The following is a 21,998-nucleotide window of genomic DNA, read 5'->3' on the forward strand; positions in this document are numbered from 1 at the left end:
TTTTATTATTCAAAGCGTTTCAGACAGGCCTGTGATGTGCTGCTGCTGCAAACCTGTAGTTTGAATAAGATGAATGATATAAAGTTTTAAGAATTGGCACCTGAATAATGCTCCCTGTGGAGCATTCTCCTCTTTTAACAGCTCTGCCTGAAAGAGTTAAGAAGATTTGTCAGCTCCACGGCAACCAGCCACCCGGCAAGGTGGGAGGGGAGGGGAGACTGGCTTCCGGTGGCCCAGTGGCAGCAGGCTCTCTTGCGCGGGATTAAGTGGGATCTGGAGAGATTACAGCTCCCTCACTTCTCATAGTTTGATGACAGTGCCGCTTCGTCCTCTACCGAGTCTCTATTTCACCAGCAAAATATTCTGCGACTGGACTGATGCAAGAGGCTACAACATCTGGAAGATAGAAGCTTGTGGCGTCTTTAAAGATTTGTACGTGGAGGTAACACACTTTGCTTTGTTATCACCTCCACTTTGCTGTGTTACATTGACTGATGCTGCACTTTGCTGTAAGATCCTGCACTTTATGTACATTTTGAAATATTTGACAGACGGACACATTTATCAACTTATTTTTTTTTCAAGTAAAAACCCATGCAGAGTAGAATCAAATACCTGAGATTTTAATGATAGCGTCTGTTAGCAACAGCTCCAAGCATAGATTGTATTTACATCAGTGTTATTACAGGCCGCCTTGAAGCAGGCCATTAACCTCTGACCTTTTCACACTGAGAACCAGCTCAAGACTGGATTACCATCAGAAAAAGGGGTCAGCTCTCACAGAAAACCCTCAAAAGTAAAGGGATCGTCACCTAATGCGTGTTTAAAATCTAAAGCACTGTATTTGACCAGTGAGTACTGATAATGTATAACATTCTTCTTGTTTTCAATGGTTAAAGGTTGAGGGTTAAGTGACCATGAGGCAGGCGGTGGAGGCTCAGGTGTTAAGCCCTCACTGTGAACTCGGAGAACACGGTCAGTAGGAAAAATGGAGCGCAACGTTTTAGTGCATTAATGCATCACTCTGATCTTCAAACTGTGCACCCGTGTGTTGGATATGTGCATGCGTCACAGGCCTTCGTCAGATCCTGACAGATGTGGTGGAGGAGGTGAGGCGCACGCTGAATCAGGACATCGATGGAGCAGAGATTCTCCACAGTCTTCTCAATGCCTCCTGGCTGCAGTCGCTGCTGAAGGTGAATGCTCGCACGCACGCACACACACTGCAACCTGCTGCTCCCTACGCAGAGTAATGATGTCACTTAACAATGTGCGGTGATATTTACACCGGGAGATTTTCTTTACTTGAATTTATATTCCTTTTGAATATAACATTAATGGTCCCATTTGCTTCAATAAAATAGATAAAATATTTGGATCCTCCATGAAATTGTACAACATCCAAAAGCAGTGAAGTTGTCACGTTGTGTAAATGGTAAATAAAAAGAGAATACATCCATCCATCCATTTTCTACCGCTTATTCCCTTTTGGGGTCGCGGGGGTCACTGGCGCCTATCTCAGCTACAATCGGGCGGAAGGCGGGGTACACTCTGGACAAGTCGCCATCTCATCGCAGTGCCAACACAGATAGACAGACAACATTCACACTCACATTCACACACTAGGGACCATTTAGTGTTGCCAATCAACCTATCCCCAGGTGCATCTCTTTGGAGGTGGGAGGGGCCTATCCCCAGGTGCATGTCTTTGGAGGGAATACAATCATTACAATGATTATGAATACATCCATCCATCCATTTTCTACCGCTTATTCCCTTCCGGGGTCGCGGGGGGCGCTGGCGCCTATCTCAGCTACAATCGGGCGGAAGGCGGGGTACACCCTGGACAAGTCGCCACCTCATCGCAGGGCCAACACAGATAGACAGACAACATTCACGCTCACATTCACACACTAGGGCCAATTTGGTGTTGCCAATCAACCTATCCCCAGGTGCATGTCTTTGGAGGTGGGAGGAAGCCGGAGTACCCGGAGGGAACCCACGCATTCACGGGGAGAACATGCAAACTCCACACAGAAAGATCCCGAGCCTGGATTTGAACCCAGGACTGCAGGACCTTCGTATTGTGAGGCAGACGCACTAACCCCTCTGCCACCGTGAAGCCCCGATTATGAATACAATGATTTGCAAATCTTTTTCAACTTATATTCAATCGAATAGACTGCAAAGGCAAGATATTTAACGTTCGAACTGGTAAATGTTATTTTTTTGCAAATATTAGCTCATTTGAAATTTGATGCCTGCAACTTGTTTAAAAAAAAGCTGGCACAAGTGGCAAAGAAGACTGAGAAAGTTGAGGAATGCTCATCAAAGACTTATTTGGAACATCCCACAGGTGAACAGTCTAATTGGGAACGGGTGGGTGCCATGATTGGGTATGAAAGCCGCGTCACAAACAAAGATGGGGCGAAGGTTTCCACTTTGTCAACAAATGTGTGAGAAAATTGTCCAACAGTTCAAAAACAACGTTTCTCAAGCAGCTATTGCAAGGAATTTAAGGATTTCACCATCTGCGGTCCGTAATATCAAAAGATTCAGAGAATCTGGAGAAATCAAAGCAAGGGCGGAATCCAACATTGAATGCCCGTGACCTTCGATCCGATCCCTCAGGCGGTAAAAGCGGCATCAGTGTGTAAAGGATATCACCACATGGGCTCAGGAACACTTCAGGAAAACACTGTCAGTAACTACAGTTTGTCGCTACATCTTTAAGTGCAAGTTAAAACTCTACTGTGCAAGGCGAAAGCCATTAATCAAGAACACCCAGAAATGCTCCTGGCTTCGCTGGGCTCGAGCTCCTCTAAGATGGACTGATGCAAAGTGGAAAAGTGTTCACATTTTAAATTGTTTTTGGAAACTGTGGACGTCGTGTCCGCCCGGACCAAAGAGGAAAAGAACCATCCGGACTGTTCTAGGCGCAAAGTGTAAAAGGCATCATGTGTGATGGTATGGGGGTGTATTAGTGCCCAAGGCATGGCTAATGCTGAAAGGTACATACAGCTTTTGGAGCAACATATGTTTCCATCCATGGACGCCCCTGCTTATATCAGCAAGACAATGCCAAGCCACGTGTTACAACAGCGTGGCTTCATAGTAAAAGAGTGCGGGTACTAGACTGGCCTGCCTGTAGTCCAGACCTGTCTCCCATGAAAATGTGTGGCACATTATGAAGCCTAAACAGCACAACGGAGACCCGGGACTGTTGAACAACTTAAGCTGTACATCAAGCAAGAATGGCAAATAATTGCACTACAAAAATGTGTCTTCTCAGTTCCCAAATAGTGTTGTTAAAAAGAAAGGCCATGTAACACACTGGTAAAAATGCCCATGTGACAACTTTTGTGCAATGTGTTGCTGCCATTCAATTCTAAGTTGATGATTATTTGCCAAAAATAAAAGAAGTTTCTCAGTGTGAACATGAAATATCTTGTCTTTGCAGTCTATTCAATTGAATATAAGTTGAAAAGGTTTGCAAATCATTGTATTCTCTTTTTATTTATGATTTACACAACGTGACAACTTCACTGCTTTTGGGTTTGATCACATTTGTTTTGACTTTTAAAGTCCAGTTTTGAGAGGTTTGTGATCTTAGATATATAATGCTCCATATTCACACAGTCATTCATTCATTCTTATTATTCAATTTCAATTCATTTCGTTCAAAGCAGTAAAAGAAAGTTTACGCTGGCTTCCTGTATTAAATAAGTTTGTTTTAAATAAGGTTATTTAAAAAAAACCCCACTGGCTTAGACATTGAAGAAACATGTGATCACCCTCACCTTTCCCAGTGTGGTGAGTTAGCGTCCTGTGTCCAACTTCAATTCTGCTCTATTTTAGAGTTAGATTTTCAAGAAAAATGATGCCACACTCACAAAAAAAACATTAAGCAGACTGTAGATTTTACAATGTAAAAACTAGGAATTTTGTGAAAGTAAATGTTGAAAAGCGATTTTAATTATAGAGAAGAAACATTTAGTCTAATGGAGAAATATTAGTATTTATTTCATGGTTTTATTATTCATATAGCGCTATAGCTCGGTTGGTAGAGTGGCCGTGCCAGCAACTTGAGGGTTGCAGGTTTGATCCCCGCTTCCGCCATCCTAGTCACTGCCGTTGTGTCCTTGGGCAAGACACTTTACCCACCTGCTCCCAGTGCCACCCACACTGCTTTACATGTAAAAATTAGATATTGGGTTTTCACTATGTAAAGCGCTTTGAGTCACTAGAGAAAAAGCGCTATATAAAAATATAATTCACATTTGTTTTGACCTCACATCCCTGCTCTTAAAACAGGTTTACGAGTGTCTTCAAAGGTACCTGAGAGACTCCCCAGAACCAGCACTGGACTATGCCTCTGGACTCTCTTTTCAGGTTTCTTTCCAGTTTGCTCTGGAACATCTGTTGTTCTGGTTTAATGCTGACCATGTCCTTCCTGTGCAGCTGCTGATCGACATCAAGGCGCTGCCTGGCTGTTCTGAGGAAGCCAAGGAGCTTGACAGACTCTTGCGACAGCCTCACTTGCAGGTAGGCCAACATTTTGGGGTTAAGTATAAAAAGGACCCTTTGTAAGCATTTCTGTGTTTATGGTTTATTTGTCTGACTGGTCAAGCATTATACGTGTTGTCCAGGCTTTGCTTTCTGCGCATGACACGGTCGCCCAGAAAGACTATGACCCGGTGTTGCCACCCATGCCAGCTGATGTTCCAGATGACGAGGAAGCCACCAGGATCGTCTGCCTGGTCAAGAACAAGCAACCGCTGGTAAGCTGAGAGAAAACACTTATTACTACACCTACAGATACGTTTTTATTTTTTATTTTAAACCAGTATTGTGTTTTCTGGTTGAATCGCTTTGTCAAAAAATCCTGATAGTTGCATGCAATTTATCAGTGTCTATCTCTTTATAATACCTACCATCCATGGCAATTTGTCAATCAGCTTGGCTCCATGCTGAAGAAAAAACACAATATTACGCTGTGTGTTTGGAGTGAACTAACCCTTTTCATGCCAATTGATTGATTGATTGATACTTTTATTAGTAGATTGCACAGTACAGTACATATTCCGTACAATTGACCACTAAATGGTAACACCCCAAAACGTTTTTCAACTTATTTAAGTCGGGTCCACGTTAATCAATTCATGGTAAAAGAGAGTTTTACCCAATAGGCTGAGTCTCTTGGGATAGGTACCAAAACTACAAATAATAGTGAGCAGAAGAAATTGGTGCCTCATTTTGGTACTAGACTTAGACTTAGACTTCCTTTTATTGTCATTCAAATTTGAACTTACAGTATCGATAAGAACAAAATGTTGTTGCATTAGCTTGTTGTATCGCAGGATAAAGGAGCAATAAGGTGCAGATATAAATAAATAGATTACTGTACAGATAAATATGTAGCACTTTTTCATATGCATCCATGTTTATGAATGTGTTATATTGTCTTTATATTCCAGTTAGTTAATCCATTTTTGGGGGAAATTGAGGGGATTATTTTAATGTGTTCAAGAGTCTGATGGCCTGAGGCAAGAAGCTGTACGGAGACTGCAGAACCTCTTTCTAGAGTCCAGCAGTGAAAACAGTCCTAAGTGGGGGTGGGAGGAGTCTCTACAGATTTTCTGAGCCCTGGTCAGGCAGCGTCTTTTTGCCATCTCCTGGATAGGAGGAAGCAAAGTCCTGATGATCTTTTCCGCCGTTTTCACCACTCTCTGTAGAGACTTCCAGTCTGAGGCACTGCAGGTCCAGTTCAGACAGAGATGCGGTTGGTCAGTAGACTCTATAGTGCATCTGTAGAATATGCTGAGAATGGAGGGAGGGAGCTGTGCTCTTTTCATCCCACACAAAAAGTGCATGCGATGCTGAACTCTTTTTACAAGAGCTCTGATGTGTAGGGACCAGTTTATATTGTTAGTTATCCGCACCCCCAGGAACTTGGTGCTGCTTACCATCGCCACTGCTGTCCTATTGACGAAGAGTGGTGTGTGGCTGGTACTAAATACTTGGTACTAAAAAAAACAAAGTGGAGTAAAAGAGCAAACGGGTGAAACGTGATAAGACAAAGTTGAAATGTTGACTCCAATAACACAAATGTGCCATGCTGGCTGATTTTTTTTTTTAACTCTCAGAGCTCAAAAAATAATAATAAACCAAAATCAATGTTGTTATGATTTTCTGACCTATTGAAAGTTCCAATTAGTTCACATCAAGTATTCTACTTTGAAATATGTTTTGGGGAAAATATTGCATATTTTGTGTGTTTGCAATAAAAAACAAAGTTGTCTATGACAATTAGGGCATAAATCACACAAAAGAAAACATAAATAAAAACTTTTAGTCGACGCATAGATTTGAAGTTGATTTAGAGATTTGAGCTTTAAAAGTAAGAAAAAAAAATGTTGAAAGAAAATAATATTATTTGACGTATTGAGGGCAGCCCTTAAGGTTAAAAATTTATGTTTTTAAGAAATAAAAACATCAAAATGGCCCCCGCATGCTTTGATTTTTAAATTTTCAGCCCTCGTTGGAAAAAGTTTAGACACCCCTGCCTTAAATAAAGTCATGGTGTAGAAATGTTAATGCAGTTTATATAGTTTATAGTTGATTGTCTTGACAGTTGAGGGAACTTAGATACTCTTTAGCTTGTTTGCACATCAAGTCAGAGATAAAATACTCGGCACTGCCTCGACTAGTTTCTACCCGGTATTTGTCCTGTGTACTCAAGACTAAGTACAGTGCACTTAAAATGCTGAGTTTGCTTGGACACTAATAAGGCAGGAGAGCCTCATAGCGGCAGGCCGCAAAGCCTCATATTAGCTTTCTGCCCATGTGCCTCCCAACGCATCATTCTAAAGCAGGTATGGATCAACAACACATTAGCACAGCACTAGGCTGGCTGTGCTAAAATCTGTGTACCTACCAGTTCCTGGGAATAAGAGTTCCTTGAGTGCTACATGTTCTTCAGTTATTAAAAGCAAATCTGAAATATACTAAATTCTAATTGCACCCACACGGCAGGTTGGTGTTTGGAGGTTAAAATGAGCGGCCCATGACGATTTCTGCATGTTTGAAAAGCTTCTTTCCTCCATTATGTTCCTCTGTTGTCTAACAGCTTTGCGACCATCTGAGAGCTTGTTCACAACCGCCTGCTGTGTCAAACAGTCCCAGAGCGGAGATCAGCAGCCGCTGGGACACCCTGAGGCGTCTGACGCGCCAGAGGCTTCACTTAGAGGGAGCACTTGGGTCGAGCCCGCATGAGAAGTGTTCATCAGTGTGTGGGGTGCGCAGAGGCAGCTACCCGCCACCAGAGATGCTCTGTCCCCAAGCTGTTTGGCCACGCCGCCCGCCTTGCCGCACAGCCATGTGTAGCAATAGCAAAGCAATGAGCCAATGTAGACTTTGTTACACAAATCTCCTCTGGCAGCAAAATGTCAACCACTCTGCTCCTTCAGTCTACAACTCAGTTATGATTGGTAAGAAAAGATCTGACCAGCGTTTATCATCAAGCCCATCTTTCATCTTCCATCTCTTGCATTCACTTGCCATCAATTTTTCAACGGTGAATAATACAGAGGTCTTTTCTTTTTGGAGACAACTTCATTGAAGAAATGGATGGCAGAGATGAAGATGAAGCGACTTCATTGCCCGTTCAGGCCCCCGACTTGTCCGAGCGGTGGGCTGTGTCCCCACCCGGCCTATCCCTGCGCTGCTACCCCAACGTGGACCACTACCTACAGCCAGGTCTGCCCCCAAAGCTTAGAGGCCAAATCCCGCAAATCCACACTGCGCCCCCGAGTCCTGTTTGCCCCCAGCGCCTCATAAAGATCCCCCGGTTACCCCCTGTGGAGCTGGCCAAGCAGGAGAGTTTGGATGAGCTGCGTAGCACTGTGCAGCTAGCGGCCAGCTCCATGGAAAGCAGCACCAAAGACATCAAGCTCCTTGGAGAGAAGATGGCGGCTGCAACAGACCGCATGTCTGAAAGTGTCCAGGACAATTCCCAGGCTTTAGTCCTCTTCAACCAGGTGGTCGATCGGCTGCAGATGCTCCTCGCGGCCAGTAGGACGGAGAGTAATGCGCGCCAAGAAAAGGGTTCTAAGCAGCACGGGACGTCAAGGCCTTCGGTTGTGTCGTCCTCCTCCAGCTCCCTCAGCAGCTGCCCGGGCGAGCCCTCCACCTCCAGGGCCACCAACTGTCTGTCTGGAGCCTGCCGTGGGTCGCCCTGCTCCAAACCCAGGAAACCTCCTGCGTCACATCCTTTGAATAACGGCATATTGGGGGAACCCCAAGAAACTTCCAACGCTGTGAGAGGAAGTCGCTTTGACCAGCGGAAAAAAGGGAGGAAGACATGAGAGCAAAAAGCCCACCTCTTTGTGTTAGTTGAATATTTGTTTCTATTTCATTCTCCGTGTCCATCTCCACCATTAATGACCGTTTCCTGCATTTCCACGTCCGCTCTGCTTGATGTTCATTTGTAATTATTTCCTTCCATTACCTTGCTGTCAATCTGCAGTCCTGCATCAGACCTGCCATTGTGCCTCCATCACACCTCTAATCACCCCTTTCTGTCTTAGGGGGCAACGATAAAGAGAAATGACATCACCGGGGAGATTTTTGTGGCTCGGGTGATTCACGGAGGTCTGGCCGATCGCAGTGGTGAGTTTTTCATGTTTTTTATGCAGGTGAAAGGTTTTACTAATCATGGATTTTTGCCTGCAGGTCTACTCCACTCGGGGGACCGGATCATAGAAGTGAATGGGTTTCCAGTGGATGGCTTGGAGCCAGAACAAGTCATTCAACTTGTGGTATGTTGGTGCTTTTAAGGAATGTAAACAATTGATTTAGAGGGTACAATGCCAGTTCACAACAGAAGTACTTTTCGTGCAGTTTCGTGTATTGAGCATTGATTGGTTGGATTGTGATGGAGAAATAATTGAGCGATGGGAAAACAATGTGTGTACAACAGCAGCACTAAGTCTTCCGGGACACTACTATGTACACCCCCCACACACACACACACTTCAACCCCGCCCACCTCAACCTCCCCATGCTCTCTCAGGGAGAGCATGTCCCAAATTCCAAGTTGCTGTTTTGAGGCATGTTAAAAAAAAAGTGCACTTTGTGACTTCAATAATAAATATGGCAGTGCCATGTTGGCATTTTTTTCCATAACTTGAATTGATATATTTTGGAAAACCTTGTTACATTGTTTAATGCATCCAACTGGGGCATCACAACAAAATGAGGCATAATAATGTGTTCATTCCACGACTGTATATATCGGTATCGGTAATTGAGAGTTGGACAATATCGGATATCAGCAAAAAAGCCATTATCAGACATCCCTACCTACAACAACGGATAACTTCATAAAATCACTTCTTTTACCATAACTTGTTGAACGAGCTGCCACAAATTGAGGCATCTTAGGCTGCACTAATTTATTTTATACAACCCGCCTATAGTCTAGTTTTCTTCAGACCGGTTAACTAATAGTTCCGTCATGTCATACAGTACATGATGGCAGTTCAAACTCGAGACTACAAATCAGGTCTTATTTTCTGTATTTGTTTTTTTATGTGAAATTTTAAGTACCAACATCACTTTTAGGATGAGCTTCTTAATTGTTGTGACTCCAACCAGCAGGCAGGAGCGCACGGCACCATCATGTTCAAAGTGGTTCCCATCACCGACAGGCCGATTCACAACTACACCATGGTAAGTCGTGCTCTTTTCCTACTCTCGTTATCCACCTGACTCATCTGGTCACGCATCAGCTGCACGTGCGAGCTATGGTGGACTACAGCCCGCAGCAGGACCCCACCATCCCCTGTGCAGACGCTGGCATGCACTTCAAGAAAGGTGACATCCTGGAGATCGTAGACCAGACCGACGCCCTCTGGTGGCAGGCCACAAAACTGCCCAACAGCACCGCCTGCGCGGGCCTTATTCCCTCCAGCAACTTGCTGAAACGGTCAGTTCAGCTCTGTGCCGCCAACACCAGCAAATGAAGTCATTGGGATTTTCACGTGGATGTTGCAGGAAGCAAAGAGACTTCCTGTGGTCTGAGCCTTACCAAGCGCACGCCTGCATTCACACACGTGAGCTGAATCAATAGCACTTTCATTTCATGTGCCCACATATTAAAGTCACGTCTCTCTTTGTCACTTGCTGACAAACAGTGAGCACTGTGGAGGAAGGTACGCCTCATTTCACCTTTCACCTCAGGCCTTTTTTCACACGGACTGAATTTGTTCATTTCCATCTCCTTCCCACAGAGGAGGACCTAAACGCCATTGATGAGAAATGTGTCGAAGCAGGTAACTCTTCTCCCAGAGCATAATTATCATGTAAAAAACACATTTCTGACAAACTCCACACTTCTTTTCTCTTTCTGCCAGATGAGGAAGCTTTTGAATCTGGTAGGTAAGTCTTTGTTAGATGAATATGCTTTGCCTTGTACGCCCTAGCTTCCTTGTAATACAGATATGTTTATGTTATCAATTTTTTGTATGATTTGCTTCTTTTTATCTGCTTTTTGATGCGGCACGTCAGAGGAACTCAGAGACGGTGAGAGTTTAAACATTGGATCATTTATTCATCCCCATTGCCTTAATCGCTTTTCTCTTTTAAAGTTAGACATGATAAGATGATTTACCTTTCAAGTAAGGATGTCCGATAATGGCTTTTTAGCCAATATTCCAAAATTGTCCAACTCTTAATTACCCATTCCGATATCAACCGATACCGTTATATTCAGTGGTGGAATGAACACATTATTGTGCCTAATTTTGTTGTGATGCCTCCCTGGGTGCATTAAACAATGTAACAAGGTTTTCCAAAATAAATCAACTCAAGTTATGGAAATGCCAACATGGCACTGCCATATTTATTATTGAAGTCACAAAGTGCATTTTTTTTTTTTTAACATGCATCAAAACTGCAGCTTGGAATTTGGGACATGGTCTCCCTGAGATCATCCTGATACCCACTACAACTATGGGAAATACTATACTTTGACTTTCACAAAGTCTAAGTCTAAGAAAGTGCAGGTTTGGGGGGCCGGTGCGGTGGTGTATATTGTAGCGTCCCGGAAGACTTAGTGCTGCAAGGGGTTCTGGGTATTTGGACTGTTGTGTTACAGTGCGGATCTTCTCCCGAAATGTGTTTGTCATTCTTGTTTGGTGTGGGTTCACAGTGTGGCGCATATTTGTGACAATGTTAAAGTTGTTTATACGGCCACCCTCAGTGTGACCTGTATGGCTGTTGACCAAGTATGCCTTGCATTCACTTGTTTGTGTGAAAAGCCGTAGATATTATGTAACTGGCAGTGACTTTAAGGTTTGTTGGCGCTCTGTTCTTCATCCTACGTCCGTGTACACAGCGGCGTGCGTGCGTTTGTGTGTGTGTGTGTGTGTGTGTGTGTGTGTGTGTGTGTGTGTGTGTGTGTGTGTGTGTGTGTGTGTGTGTGTGTGTGAAAAAACGTAGAGATTATGTGACTGGGTCGGCACGCAAAGGAAATGCCTTTTTGGTGGGTTGGCGCGCTGTACCCCTCCATGTCCGTGGAAACAGCGGCAATTTAAAAAGCCATAAATTTGACTGTTTAAAACCGATGCCAATAATTTTGAAACCGATACCGATAATTTTCGAATTCACATTTTAATGCATTTATCGGCAGTCCGATATTATCAGACATCCCTACTTTTGAGTAGAGGCTTCTTAATGTGACCTGCACCATTTTGAGTGCAAATGTGCGTTCACATTGATAAAGTAAGGCAACATGCAGTATCGCACTTTCGCCACCTACATGAGTTGCCATCTTGGCTATGTAGTGGAATGCGAGCGACTAAGTCAAGTGGTGAAAATTCATGATTAAAACCGTGCAAAAATCTTTGCGCGTAAAAATGACACCATGCGTGTTGCCTGTCTGCTTGCACACAGATTCATTTTGTGTGCGTGTGGATTAGTTTTACACTCATTCTGCATGCTGCATCTTTTTACTCGCTTGCAGACTGTTTGCGCTCGCAATGTGTCTTACTCTTTCTCCACGCGTGCAATGTTCCACTCTTTTGGCACTTAGGAGCAGGCAATGAATACAGAAACTCCTCTCCTTTCCATTTGGTTACTTTAAACGCCTGCTGTCCTCTGGTCAGAGTCCAGGGAGCCAGCTGTGTGTCTCTTCTGAAAAAGACACAATAAGGCAAGCTTAGTGTCACGTGTTGGTGGTGACGGGCCCCAAGATGCAGAGATGGCAGGTTTGGTGCAGGAAAACATGATTTAATGTCCAAAATTTAAGAAAAACACAAACCAGGAACCAGAAAGCAGGAAACAAGGAACAAGAAGACAGCAAGCTGCAAACAGTCCACAGCATACAGCTTACATTACTCCGGTACTGACTGGAGGGCAAAACAGGTCAAAATAGCAGCTGGCTGATTGACACCAGGTGTGGCCAGGTACCAATTAGCACTCAGGTAGACAAGCAGGAAACTGAACAAAGATAAGAGCGATGACAGGAAATAAAACAAACAGAGAGGGAAAACTAAAACATGACCAAACAAGCCTGACACTTAGTGTCTCCTCAGGGCATTTTAATCCATTGCAACTGGAATGGAAGGCTGTTCAGTTTGTTTTAGAAGATGTTTCGCTTCTCATCCAAGTAATCCTGATCAGTTCATGCTCATAGACCTAGATTGGTCAGATCTATCTTAGACTTAGATTGGTGGCGGGCCGTGCGTTTCCCACCTAGGCCTTCAGTGATGTCCGACTTCAATGATGACCTCTCAAAAAACTGTCATTGATGTCACCACATGACCTTTGCTGGAGAAATACTATACAGAAACACATTTACTGGGCATTGAACAAAAGGGGTTAATTTCTGGCGCATTTACAAATCAATAAACCCGCATCAGCAATTAAAACATACCTTATGTGGTAATGTCAAAATTAAAATAGCAAAAAACATATTAAACGTGAAAAAATAAAGAAATAAAATCTATGAACTCCCAATTTGTAGCACCCACTGGACGCCGTATACGCCAGTGTACACCTGGTTGTGTGGCGGGCATTTCCCCATTTCATCGCCGGGACAGCTGAGCTTGCTTCCGGTGTTGGCCGACATGGTCTCACAAGATGTAGTTTCTCTTTAAACAGCCTTCTTGAAAATGTCCTCGCAAACATATGTGTTGTCTCGTTTAATCATTAAAGACGCGGACGAGGCGTTACTTCTTAAAGTTTACTCCACAGCGTGCTCAAGTTACATTCAACAACCTGAACGGGGCTACTGAACATGATCCTCACTACTGTGGCATGCTGGGTAATCAATCAATCAATCAATGTTTATTTATATAGCCCTAAATCACAAATGTCTCAAAGGACTGTACAAACCATTACGACTACGACATCCTCGGAAGAACCCACAAAAGGGCAAGGAAAAACTCACATGGAGTTCTTATGTCACCTGACTCATAACATCACAATATATATCTGCCTTAGGCCAGCTGGAAGACCTTACTGAAAACAACTCGTGATCTGATTGGCTAATTCAATTATCTATCAACTGAATGTCCCCGTTCACACTATTGATTCTGAAGGCCTCGGGCAGATTTGGTACCGCTAAATCCTGATTGGATAAAAACTCTATAAACTAAAAACATAACAGCGCTAGAAGGAGCATAATATGACAAGAAGAGAATATGAATAATTTTTGGTATTTAAGGAATGTCAAATAAAAAATACTTTAATCTTTAATTATGATGATGATTTGTGGTTATGTTAGGCCTGCACAGAAGGTCTTGCTGGCCCCGACGGCACACCACTGGTCAAATAAACCTGGTCTAGATGCCGGTGCCAAAACCTATTTATCCTCCAACACAAGGATGGTTCCGCCATGTTGTAGTGAAAAAAAGAAGAGCAACTTTTCTTCTGATGTCATCTTGACATGTGAAATATTCCCCCATTTTAACAACAACCTTTCACGACGTGATGTCATTAAAGATAGCAATATGTCATTTCCAGTAAGTGTGCGGACGCAGTAATGGATTGCATCACCACTGTACTATCAAAGTGTGCGCACTCACGGACTAAGTACACTGTATACACTTACTTCTATTATTGAAGTATACTGAAGGGAATGATTTGTGTTTTTTGTCTCCCATTTGTTTTCCCATCAATCCAGAGGGTGATGACTTAAGCAGCAACTTTGTGGGCGTGTACTTAGGTGTGTCTTCAAACTCTCACTTGGACTTAAAAATTATTATTTACAAGGTGTAGATAGCTTAACATGTTTTTTTTTTTCTCAGCTGGGTTCAGGCACAGCTTGCGTCTCTGTCGCAGGCGGCGCAGCACCGCCCTGACGTCCTGCCCCACCCACTGTCCTAATAGCTGCAACAGCGCCCTCATCTGCACCTATGAGGAGGTGGTGCGCTACCAGCGCAGCAGAGAGGATGTGCACCGTCTCATCGCCCTCCTAGGTACATATTATTCCTTCTTTCCTATATACCTGTGGAGAAAACACTTTTGTCACACCTTCTGTCTGCTGCAGGTCCGTCAGGTGTGGGAGTCAATGAACTGCGCAGGTCCCTGATTGAAATGAATCCCAACACATTCCAAGGCGCAACACCTCGTATGAGACGTAGAATTGCTCTCAATTAGCTTGACTCCAAGAAGAACTCAAATGGCAAACATGTCTCTTCTTCTCTCTCAGACACAACAAGAGCACCCAAAGGATACGAGGAGTTCGGCAGAGAATATCACTTCACCAGCCGAGAGGTCTTTGACAACATGGTGTACAAAAACAGGTGTGACCTTCTCATCTCGCCCCGTTAATAACTAGAAATATAGAGGTAAGCACACACTGCAAAAAGTCAGTGTTCAAAAACAAGGGGGAAAAAAATACAAAAATGAGGGGTATTTTATTTGAAGTAAGCAAAATCATCTGCCAATAGAACAAGAAAATTGGGCTTGTCAAAACTTTCCAAAACAAGGAAAATTAGCTAACTTCAATGAACCCAAAAATAGCTTAAAAAAGGTATATTCTCACTAATAACAAGTGCACTTTTCTTGGTAGTAATAAAAAATTAGACCTTTTTGCTCAATATGTTGCAAAATATTCTTAAATGAAGTAAATGCTAGTGCCATTATCTTGACATAATGATATGTGCTCGGCATCATGATTTTTTTTTTTCATGCTTGAAGTAAGAAATGATTACTTCCAAAAGGTAGTTTTATACTTGTGAGTGTTGATGACACAGCTTTGCAACACTTGATATTCTAGTTTCAAGCATGTTTTACTCAATCAATCAATCAATCAATGTTTATTTATATAGCCCCAAATCACAAATGTCTCAAAGGACTGCACAAATCATTACGACTACAACATCCTCGGAAGAACCCACAAAAGGGCAAGGAAAACTCACACCCAGTGGGCAGGGAGAATTCACATCCAGTGGGACGCCAGTGATAATGCTGACTATGAGAAACCTTGGAGAGGACCTCAGATGTGGGCAACCCCCCCTCTCTAGGGGACCGAAAGCAATGGATGTGGAGCGGGTCTAACATGATACTGTGAAAGTTCAATCCATAGTGGCTCCAACACAGCCGCGAGAGTTCAGTTCAAGCGGATCCAAGACCGCAGCGAGAGTCCCGTCCACAGGAAACCACAGGAAACAATATAGGTCATCACATCTCAGCAACAAGCTGTAATATCTTACTGACATCATTTAGGACCAAAACCCTTAAAAAAGTAAATGACTGAAACATAAAATCTTCTTAGTGAGAAAAATTATCTTATCAGACTGAAAATAAGCAAATATCACTCTTATTTGAGATATTTAATCTTACTTAGATTTCAGTTTTTGCAGTGTGTGATCATAGCGTCCTGCCAAGAGATATATATCTCAAAGAAGAGGGAGAAAGAGGGCAAAAGGCCCAAAGAAGACAATAGAGAGGTATTTCAAACAAAATAGAACAGACATTGTGGTCAATCAATCAATCAATGTTTATTTATATAGCCCTAAATCACAAATGTCTCAAAGGACTGTACAAACCATTACGACTACGACATCCTCGGAAGAACCCATAAATGATGTGGTGAAATGTATGCACTGTCAAATGTAGCTGGCGTTTCACTTTAGCACTAAATGTTGATGCAACACGTTACCAGAACACATCCTGCATATTTAAGAGCAGAAAACAAGCATACAAGTGGTAAAAGTATATTTTGGCAGCTAATGCCATCATATGTTCGAATTGAATAATGAATGTTTTATTCACATGGGGTTTTGTGCGGACGTGTTAGCATATACAGTTTATATGTTAATGCTAATGAGTTGGTGTCTAAAAATGTAGCATCTCTAATACATTTTCAAATGTTTATGTGTTACATTTGAAATACTTTGTCACGCAAATAATCAAACTTTATCAGAGAGTTGTTTTGTTTTTAGTTTGGTTCTTTATTTGTTACATTTTACCTGGTTTAAGCTACAAAAGTTTTCTTCTTTTTTTTTGTACTTATTAAAAAAAAAAGAATAACACATAGTGATGCTCCCATGGTAAAAGTGCAATTCCAGTGTTATCTGCATTCTTAAGAAGAAAGTTTAAAGGTCATGAGCCAAAATCCTTATTTTAACAATGTTCCCTAAAAGACGCATTGAAGCAAGAAAGTGTGTTTTATTTGATTATTTGAATCATCGATAAATTACTCAATTACTCAAATAATTGATAGCTGCAGCCCTAATTGCAAAGATGCAACTCCCAGCTGTTCTAGAGACTGAGAGAAGCTCAGAAATGGCAGCATGTCCTTTTCCCTTGAGATGAGCATCTACGGTAGGAAGGGGATTCATACGGCTCCCTTCGTCGCGTTCTACCTGACACATGAAACGTGACAAATGGGGGTGGGGGGGTGTACTGTCCACTTTAGCCGCCAGACGGCAGTCGAGTGTTGGACATCTCAAAATGTGTTGTGTGGCAGTTCCAACTTTTACTTCAGAATCACTTGCTATGTAGAGTGGGGCTTACCACCAATTTAAGCAGACTGCAGACTCTTCCTCTCACGGGAGATCCACCCAGTAATGGGGCATTATGAATCCATTTCCTACTGCAATATCTTCAATCTGAGGTCTAGACTGATTTCCTTACTTTTTGGTTGGGTGCTATCACTTCTAAACAAGATTAAGGAGCAACTTTAGAGCAAGTCCCTTTCAATCAAGTGCTCAATTGATACTAAAGTGCTGCTTGGGTTACTTTAATAAGATGCAGTGTCACTTGACTGCTCGGATGTGCTTCAAATTGACTGCTCAGGTGTGTTTTGAAATTTCACACTTACTCATTTTGACAGCAAGTGTTGTTGTTTTCACCCACAATGACGTGCAGGTTCCTGGAGTACGGCGGCTATAAAGGGAATCTGTACGGCACGAGCAGGGAAGCAGTGAAGGACGTTTTAAACAGCGGGAAGATCTGTGTGATTGACATAGAACCAAATGTAAGTACAAAACCCAGAAGCAGTGAAGTTGTCACGTTGTGTAAATGGTAAAAAAAAGAAGAGAATACAATGATTTGCAAATCCTTTTCAACTTATATTCGATTGAATAGACTCCAAAGACAAGATATTTCATGTTCACACTGAGAAACTTCTTTTTTTTTTTTTTTTTTTCAATAATCATGAACTTTGAATTTATTGGCAGCAACACATTGCAAAAAAGTTGTCACAGAGCCATTTTTACCAGTGTGTTACATGGCCTTTCCTTTTAACAACACTCATTTGGGAACTGAGGAGACACATTTTGGAAGTGGAATTCTTTCCCATTCTTGCTTGATGTACAGCTTAAGTTGTTCAACAGTCTCCTGCCTCATATTTTAGCCTTCAATATTGCACCACACATTTTCAATGTCTGACTACAGGCAGGCCAGTCTATTACCTGCATTATTTTACTATGACGCCACACTGTTGTAACACCTGGCTTGGTATTGTCTTGCTGAAATAAGCAGGGGCGTTCATGGATGGCAACAAATGTTTCTCCAAAAGCTATATGTACCTTTCAGCATTAATGGTGCCTTCACAGATGTGTAAGTTACCCATGCCTTGGGCACTAATACACGCCCATACCATCACACTTGCTGCCTTTTACACTTTGCGCCTAGAACAATCCAGATGGTTCTTTTTCTCTTTGGTCCGGAGGACACGACGTCCACAGTTTCCAAAAACAGTTTGAAATGCGGACTCGTCAGATCACAGAACACTTTTCCACTTTGCATCAGTCCATCTTAGATGACCTTGAGCCCAGCAAATCAGGTGGCGTTTCTGGGTGTTGTTGATAAATGGCTTTTGCTTTGCATAGTTGAGTTTTAACTTGCACTTACAGATGTAGCGACAAACTGTAGTTACTGATTGTGGTTTTCTGAAGTGTTCCTGAGCCCATGTGGTGATATCCTTTACACACTGAAGTCGCTTTTTGATGTAGTATCTCGGGGCAGAAGGTCATGGGCATTGCCGCTTACCTGCAGAGATTTCTCCAGATTCTCTGAACCTTTTGATGATATTACAGAGTGTAGATGGTGAAATCCCTAAATTTCTTGCAATAGCTGCTTGAGAAATGTTGTTCTTAAACAATTTGCGCAGGCATTTGTTGACAAAGTGGTGACCCTCGCCCCGTCCTGGTTTGTGAATGAGTGTGAGCATTTCATGGAAGCTGCTTTTATAGCCAATCATGGCACCCACCTGTTCCCAATTAGCCTGTTCACCTGCAGGTAAGTGTTTGATAAGCATTCCTCAACGTTCTCACTCTTTTTTGCCACCTGTGACAGCTTTTTTGAAACATTTTGCAGTCATCAAATTCCAAATGAGCTAATATTTGTAAAAAATAACAACGTTTTCCAGTTTGAACATTAAGTATCTTATCTTTGCAGTCTATTTAATTAAATATAAGTTATTATTCTGTTTTTATTGTATTATTTTTATTTACCATTTACACAACGTGATGCGTTTGGGCTTTGTAGATAACCATACTTTACAAAATGATGGTTACTTGTAGAAAATTGTCATTGAGAAAGAACCTCCCGCTTGTCCTCAGGCCATTCAGGCGGTGAGAACACATGACCTGCGGGCGTACATCATCTACGTGAAGCCGCCGCCGCCGGAGCAACTGAGGGAGACCAGACAGAACTCCTACATCACCACTGACTACCACATCAACCGCCCGTTCAAAGTGAGCACCCTCGCTCGGCTATGATTCAACGATTCAATCTCTCCACCTCTTTTCCAACGTACTCCGCTAGAATTGTGAGCCTGTTTAACCCCGTTTACTCCGATAGGATGAAGACTTCCAGGAGATGGAGGAGGCCGCCCACAAGATGGAGTCGCACTTCGCTCAGTTCTTTGATCATGTGATCGTCAACGAGGACTTGCAGGAGTCCTGTCTCCAGTTGCTGACAGCCGTACAAGAGGCGCAGGAAGAGCCACAGTGGGTTCCTGCAAGCTGGATACGACCCTCCACAGACTCCTAAAAGACGTACACTCACAACCTGCGACACTTCTATGCACGCCAATTTTAACACAAGATCTTGTCGTTATGTTCTTTACTTTTATATACCTGCACAAAAACAGTATTGCCTCGCTCTCAAATCGACTTCTGTCAGTACACTTCAGTTAGCGCACTGAGGGCTCCAGTTTTGACCGTGTGCATAGTGCACTTACCCTAAAGTCAAAATTAAAGTAGCAATGATTGTCACACACACACACACACACACACACACACACACACACACACACACACACACACTAGGTGCGGTGAATTTATTCCCTGCATTTGACCCATCACCCTTTATCATTTGAGAGGAGCAGTGGGCAGCAGCGGTGGCCACGGCCGGGAATAATTTTTGGGGACTTAACCCCCAATTCTAAGGATACTAGCAATGTTTACTCGCTTCCTCTTCTACTTCTTTTTAATTAGCACCCGAGCAGCAAAACCTGTGAAGTCCCTATCAAATTTGCTTTCTTTTATCAATCTCCTCCCACTTCAATCAGACTATTGCAGCTTTTAATATGCACGAAAACTCACTTTTTTTGCAAACGCGTCCGGTCTGGCAACATTTTGGAGATTTTAGGGTTCCCGAACACAAATTGGCCTTCAAGTGCAGGGGTGTACAACTGTGATAGGGCCACATCACAGTTATGGTTGCCCTCAGAGGGCCACTTTTAACCATGAGTAATATATGAAAATATATTTATATGTATACATATATATATATATATATACATAGTGAAGTGAATTATATTTATATAGCGCTTTTCTCTAGTGACTCAAAGCTCTTATACATAGTGAAACCCAATATATAAGTTACATTTAAACCAAGGACACAACGGCAGTAACTAGGATGGCGGGAGCAAGGATCGAACCTGCAACCCTCAAGTTGCTAGCACGGCCACTCTACCAACCCAGCCATACCGCCCCATCTATGTATATATGATACATTTACAATATATTTTTTTACATAAGCTGAAAAAAATATTTAAATTAGACTTTAAAAACTGGCAGCTCAGTCAGCAGAATTGTACAGTAAAAGCTGTGTTGTTTTTGACTACATATAAAAAAATGGAATAAATGGAATGGAATGGGAGGAACTCAAAGTAAAGCCGATGCTCCTTCACATCGAGAGGAGCCAGATGAGGTGGTTCGGGCATCTGGTCAGGATGCCACCCGAAAGCCTCCCTAGGGAGGTGTTTAGGGCACGTCCAACCCGTAGGAGGCCACGGGGAAGACCCAGGACACGTTGGGAAGACTATGTCTCCCGGCTGGCCTGGGAACGCCTCGGGATCCCCCGGGAAGAGCTAGACGAAGTGGCTGGGGAGAGGGAAGTCTGGGTTTCCCTGCTTAGGCTGTTGCCCCCGCGACCCGACCTCGGATAAGCGGAAGATGATGGATGGATGGATGGATGGATGAATGGAATGGATAAACAACATCACTGTTTTAGCGGTAAAATTTAAGCAACAGAGATGCCTGTTTTTTTACCGTGAAATCTTTTTGTTTTAATGTTTTTTATTGTTTGTTTTTTAATGTTTTAGTGTCTTACTGTGTATGAAAAAAAATAATACCAATCTTGATTTTACAGTTAAAAAAAACTCAGTCGGCGGAATTTAACCGTTAAATGTATTTTCAATTTGAATTATATTTTGTTTTGAAATCATGAGTCAGGCAGATATTTTAGTACAGTGTTTATTTTAACAAAAAATATTTTTAGAATACTGATATTTTAAAATTCATAAATATTTAGATTTTGAATTTTAAAAGATATGCAATTGCAGGCAGTACATGATTTTTAATTTGAAAAGGGAAAGAACAAATATATTTAGTTAGAAAAGATGAAGCATTTTATTAACGCATATTATTTCCAGGCTTTCGTGGGCCACGTAAAATATCGTGGCGGTCCAGGTTTGGCCCCCGGGTTTTGAGTTTGACACCTGTGCTCTAGCGCCTGTCGAAAACTAGAAAAAAATTATCCCTTTCCATCAGTTTCACGTATCATCACGAACATCGCTGGCGACGTCTATCAGGACAAGACCTGTGTAAAAGTCTCAAGAACCCATGCCTGAAAACAAACAGGAAGTCGGCCCTCATGAAAACAAACAGGGGTCGTACTTTAACTAACTCCTCCTAGGGACTTGGACCGAATAAGCTTGGGTTAAAATGACACATACTCGACAGATGGGTGATAGTAAGTTGGGAATGAACTCTGCCAGTACCATAAGATGTGGGGCTGGCATAGAGCCAAACTATCATCTGCTGGTTCGCAAAAGAGCACAAAATGTTAATAACTCGTCTTGGTCTTAATTGGTAGAAATGATAATGACGGTGTCGGATGTGTCGACAGCTTCTGACCATCATCACCAATCAAACAATCATTCCTTCCCTTTAGGTGACCAGAGACAGATGCTAAACTGATAAATTGCGAATAAATGTTGCCTACGCCATAGGATGTGGGCGTGGCATGGC

General features: G+C 42.6%; 1 protein-coding gene across 4 annotated transcripts; it reads left to right on the plus strand.

Annotated features, from left to right (window-relative positions):
- The first annotated feature begins 84 nt into the window (after positions 1-84).
- On the plus strand, positions 85-20,750 carry mpp4b (MAGUK p55 scaffold protein 4b). 4 transcript variants are annotated; one of them, XM_061889694.1, is made up of 22 exons: positions 85-442; positions 900-975; positions 1,075-1,196; positions 4,315-4,392; positions 4,462-4,545; positions 4,650-4,781; positions 8,589-8,670; positions 8,734-8,819; positions 9,658-9,732; positions 9,792-9,988; positions 10,057-10,115; positions 10,197-10,214; positions 10,293-10,334; positions 10,416-10,436; positions 10,570-10,584; positions 14,189-14,230; positions 14,313-14,483; positions 14,555-14,635; positions 14,717-14,810; positions 17,383-17,491; positions 19,080-19,214; positions 19,321-20,750. In XM_061889694.1, exons 2-22 carry the CDS (start codon positions 918-920, stop codon positions 19,510-19,512), a joined length of 1,893 nt encoding a protein of 630 aa, XP_061745678.1. In that variant the 5' UTR covers positions 85-442; positions 900-917; the 3' UTR covers positions 19,513-20,750. The 4 variants fall into 4 exon arrangements, 3 of the variants coding, with proteins under 3 accessions (XP_061745678.1, XP_061745679.1, XP_061745680.1); XM_061889695.1 differs by having other exon boundaries at positions 85-432; XM_061889696.1 differs by having other exon boundaries at positions 9,661-9,732; positions 19,321-20,749.
- Positions 20,751-21,998: the final 1,248 nt, after the last annotated feature.

This window comes from Nerophis ophidion, linkage group LG27, assembly GCF_033978795.1.
Source record: "Nerophis ophidion isolate RoL-2023_Sa linkage group LG27, RoL_Noph_v1.0, whole genome shotgun sequence".
Taxonomy (NCBI): Eukaryota; Metazoa; Chordata; class Actinopteri; order Syngnathiformes; family Syngnathidae; genus Nerophis; species Nerophis ophidion.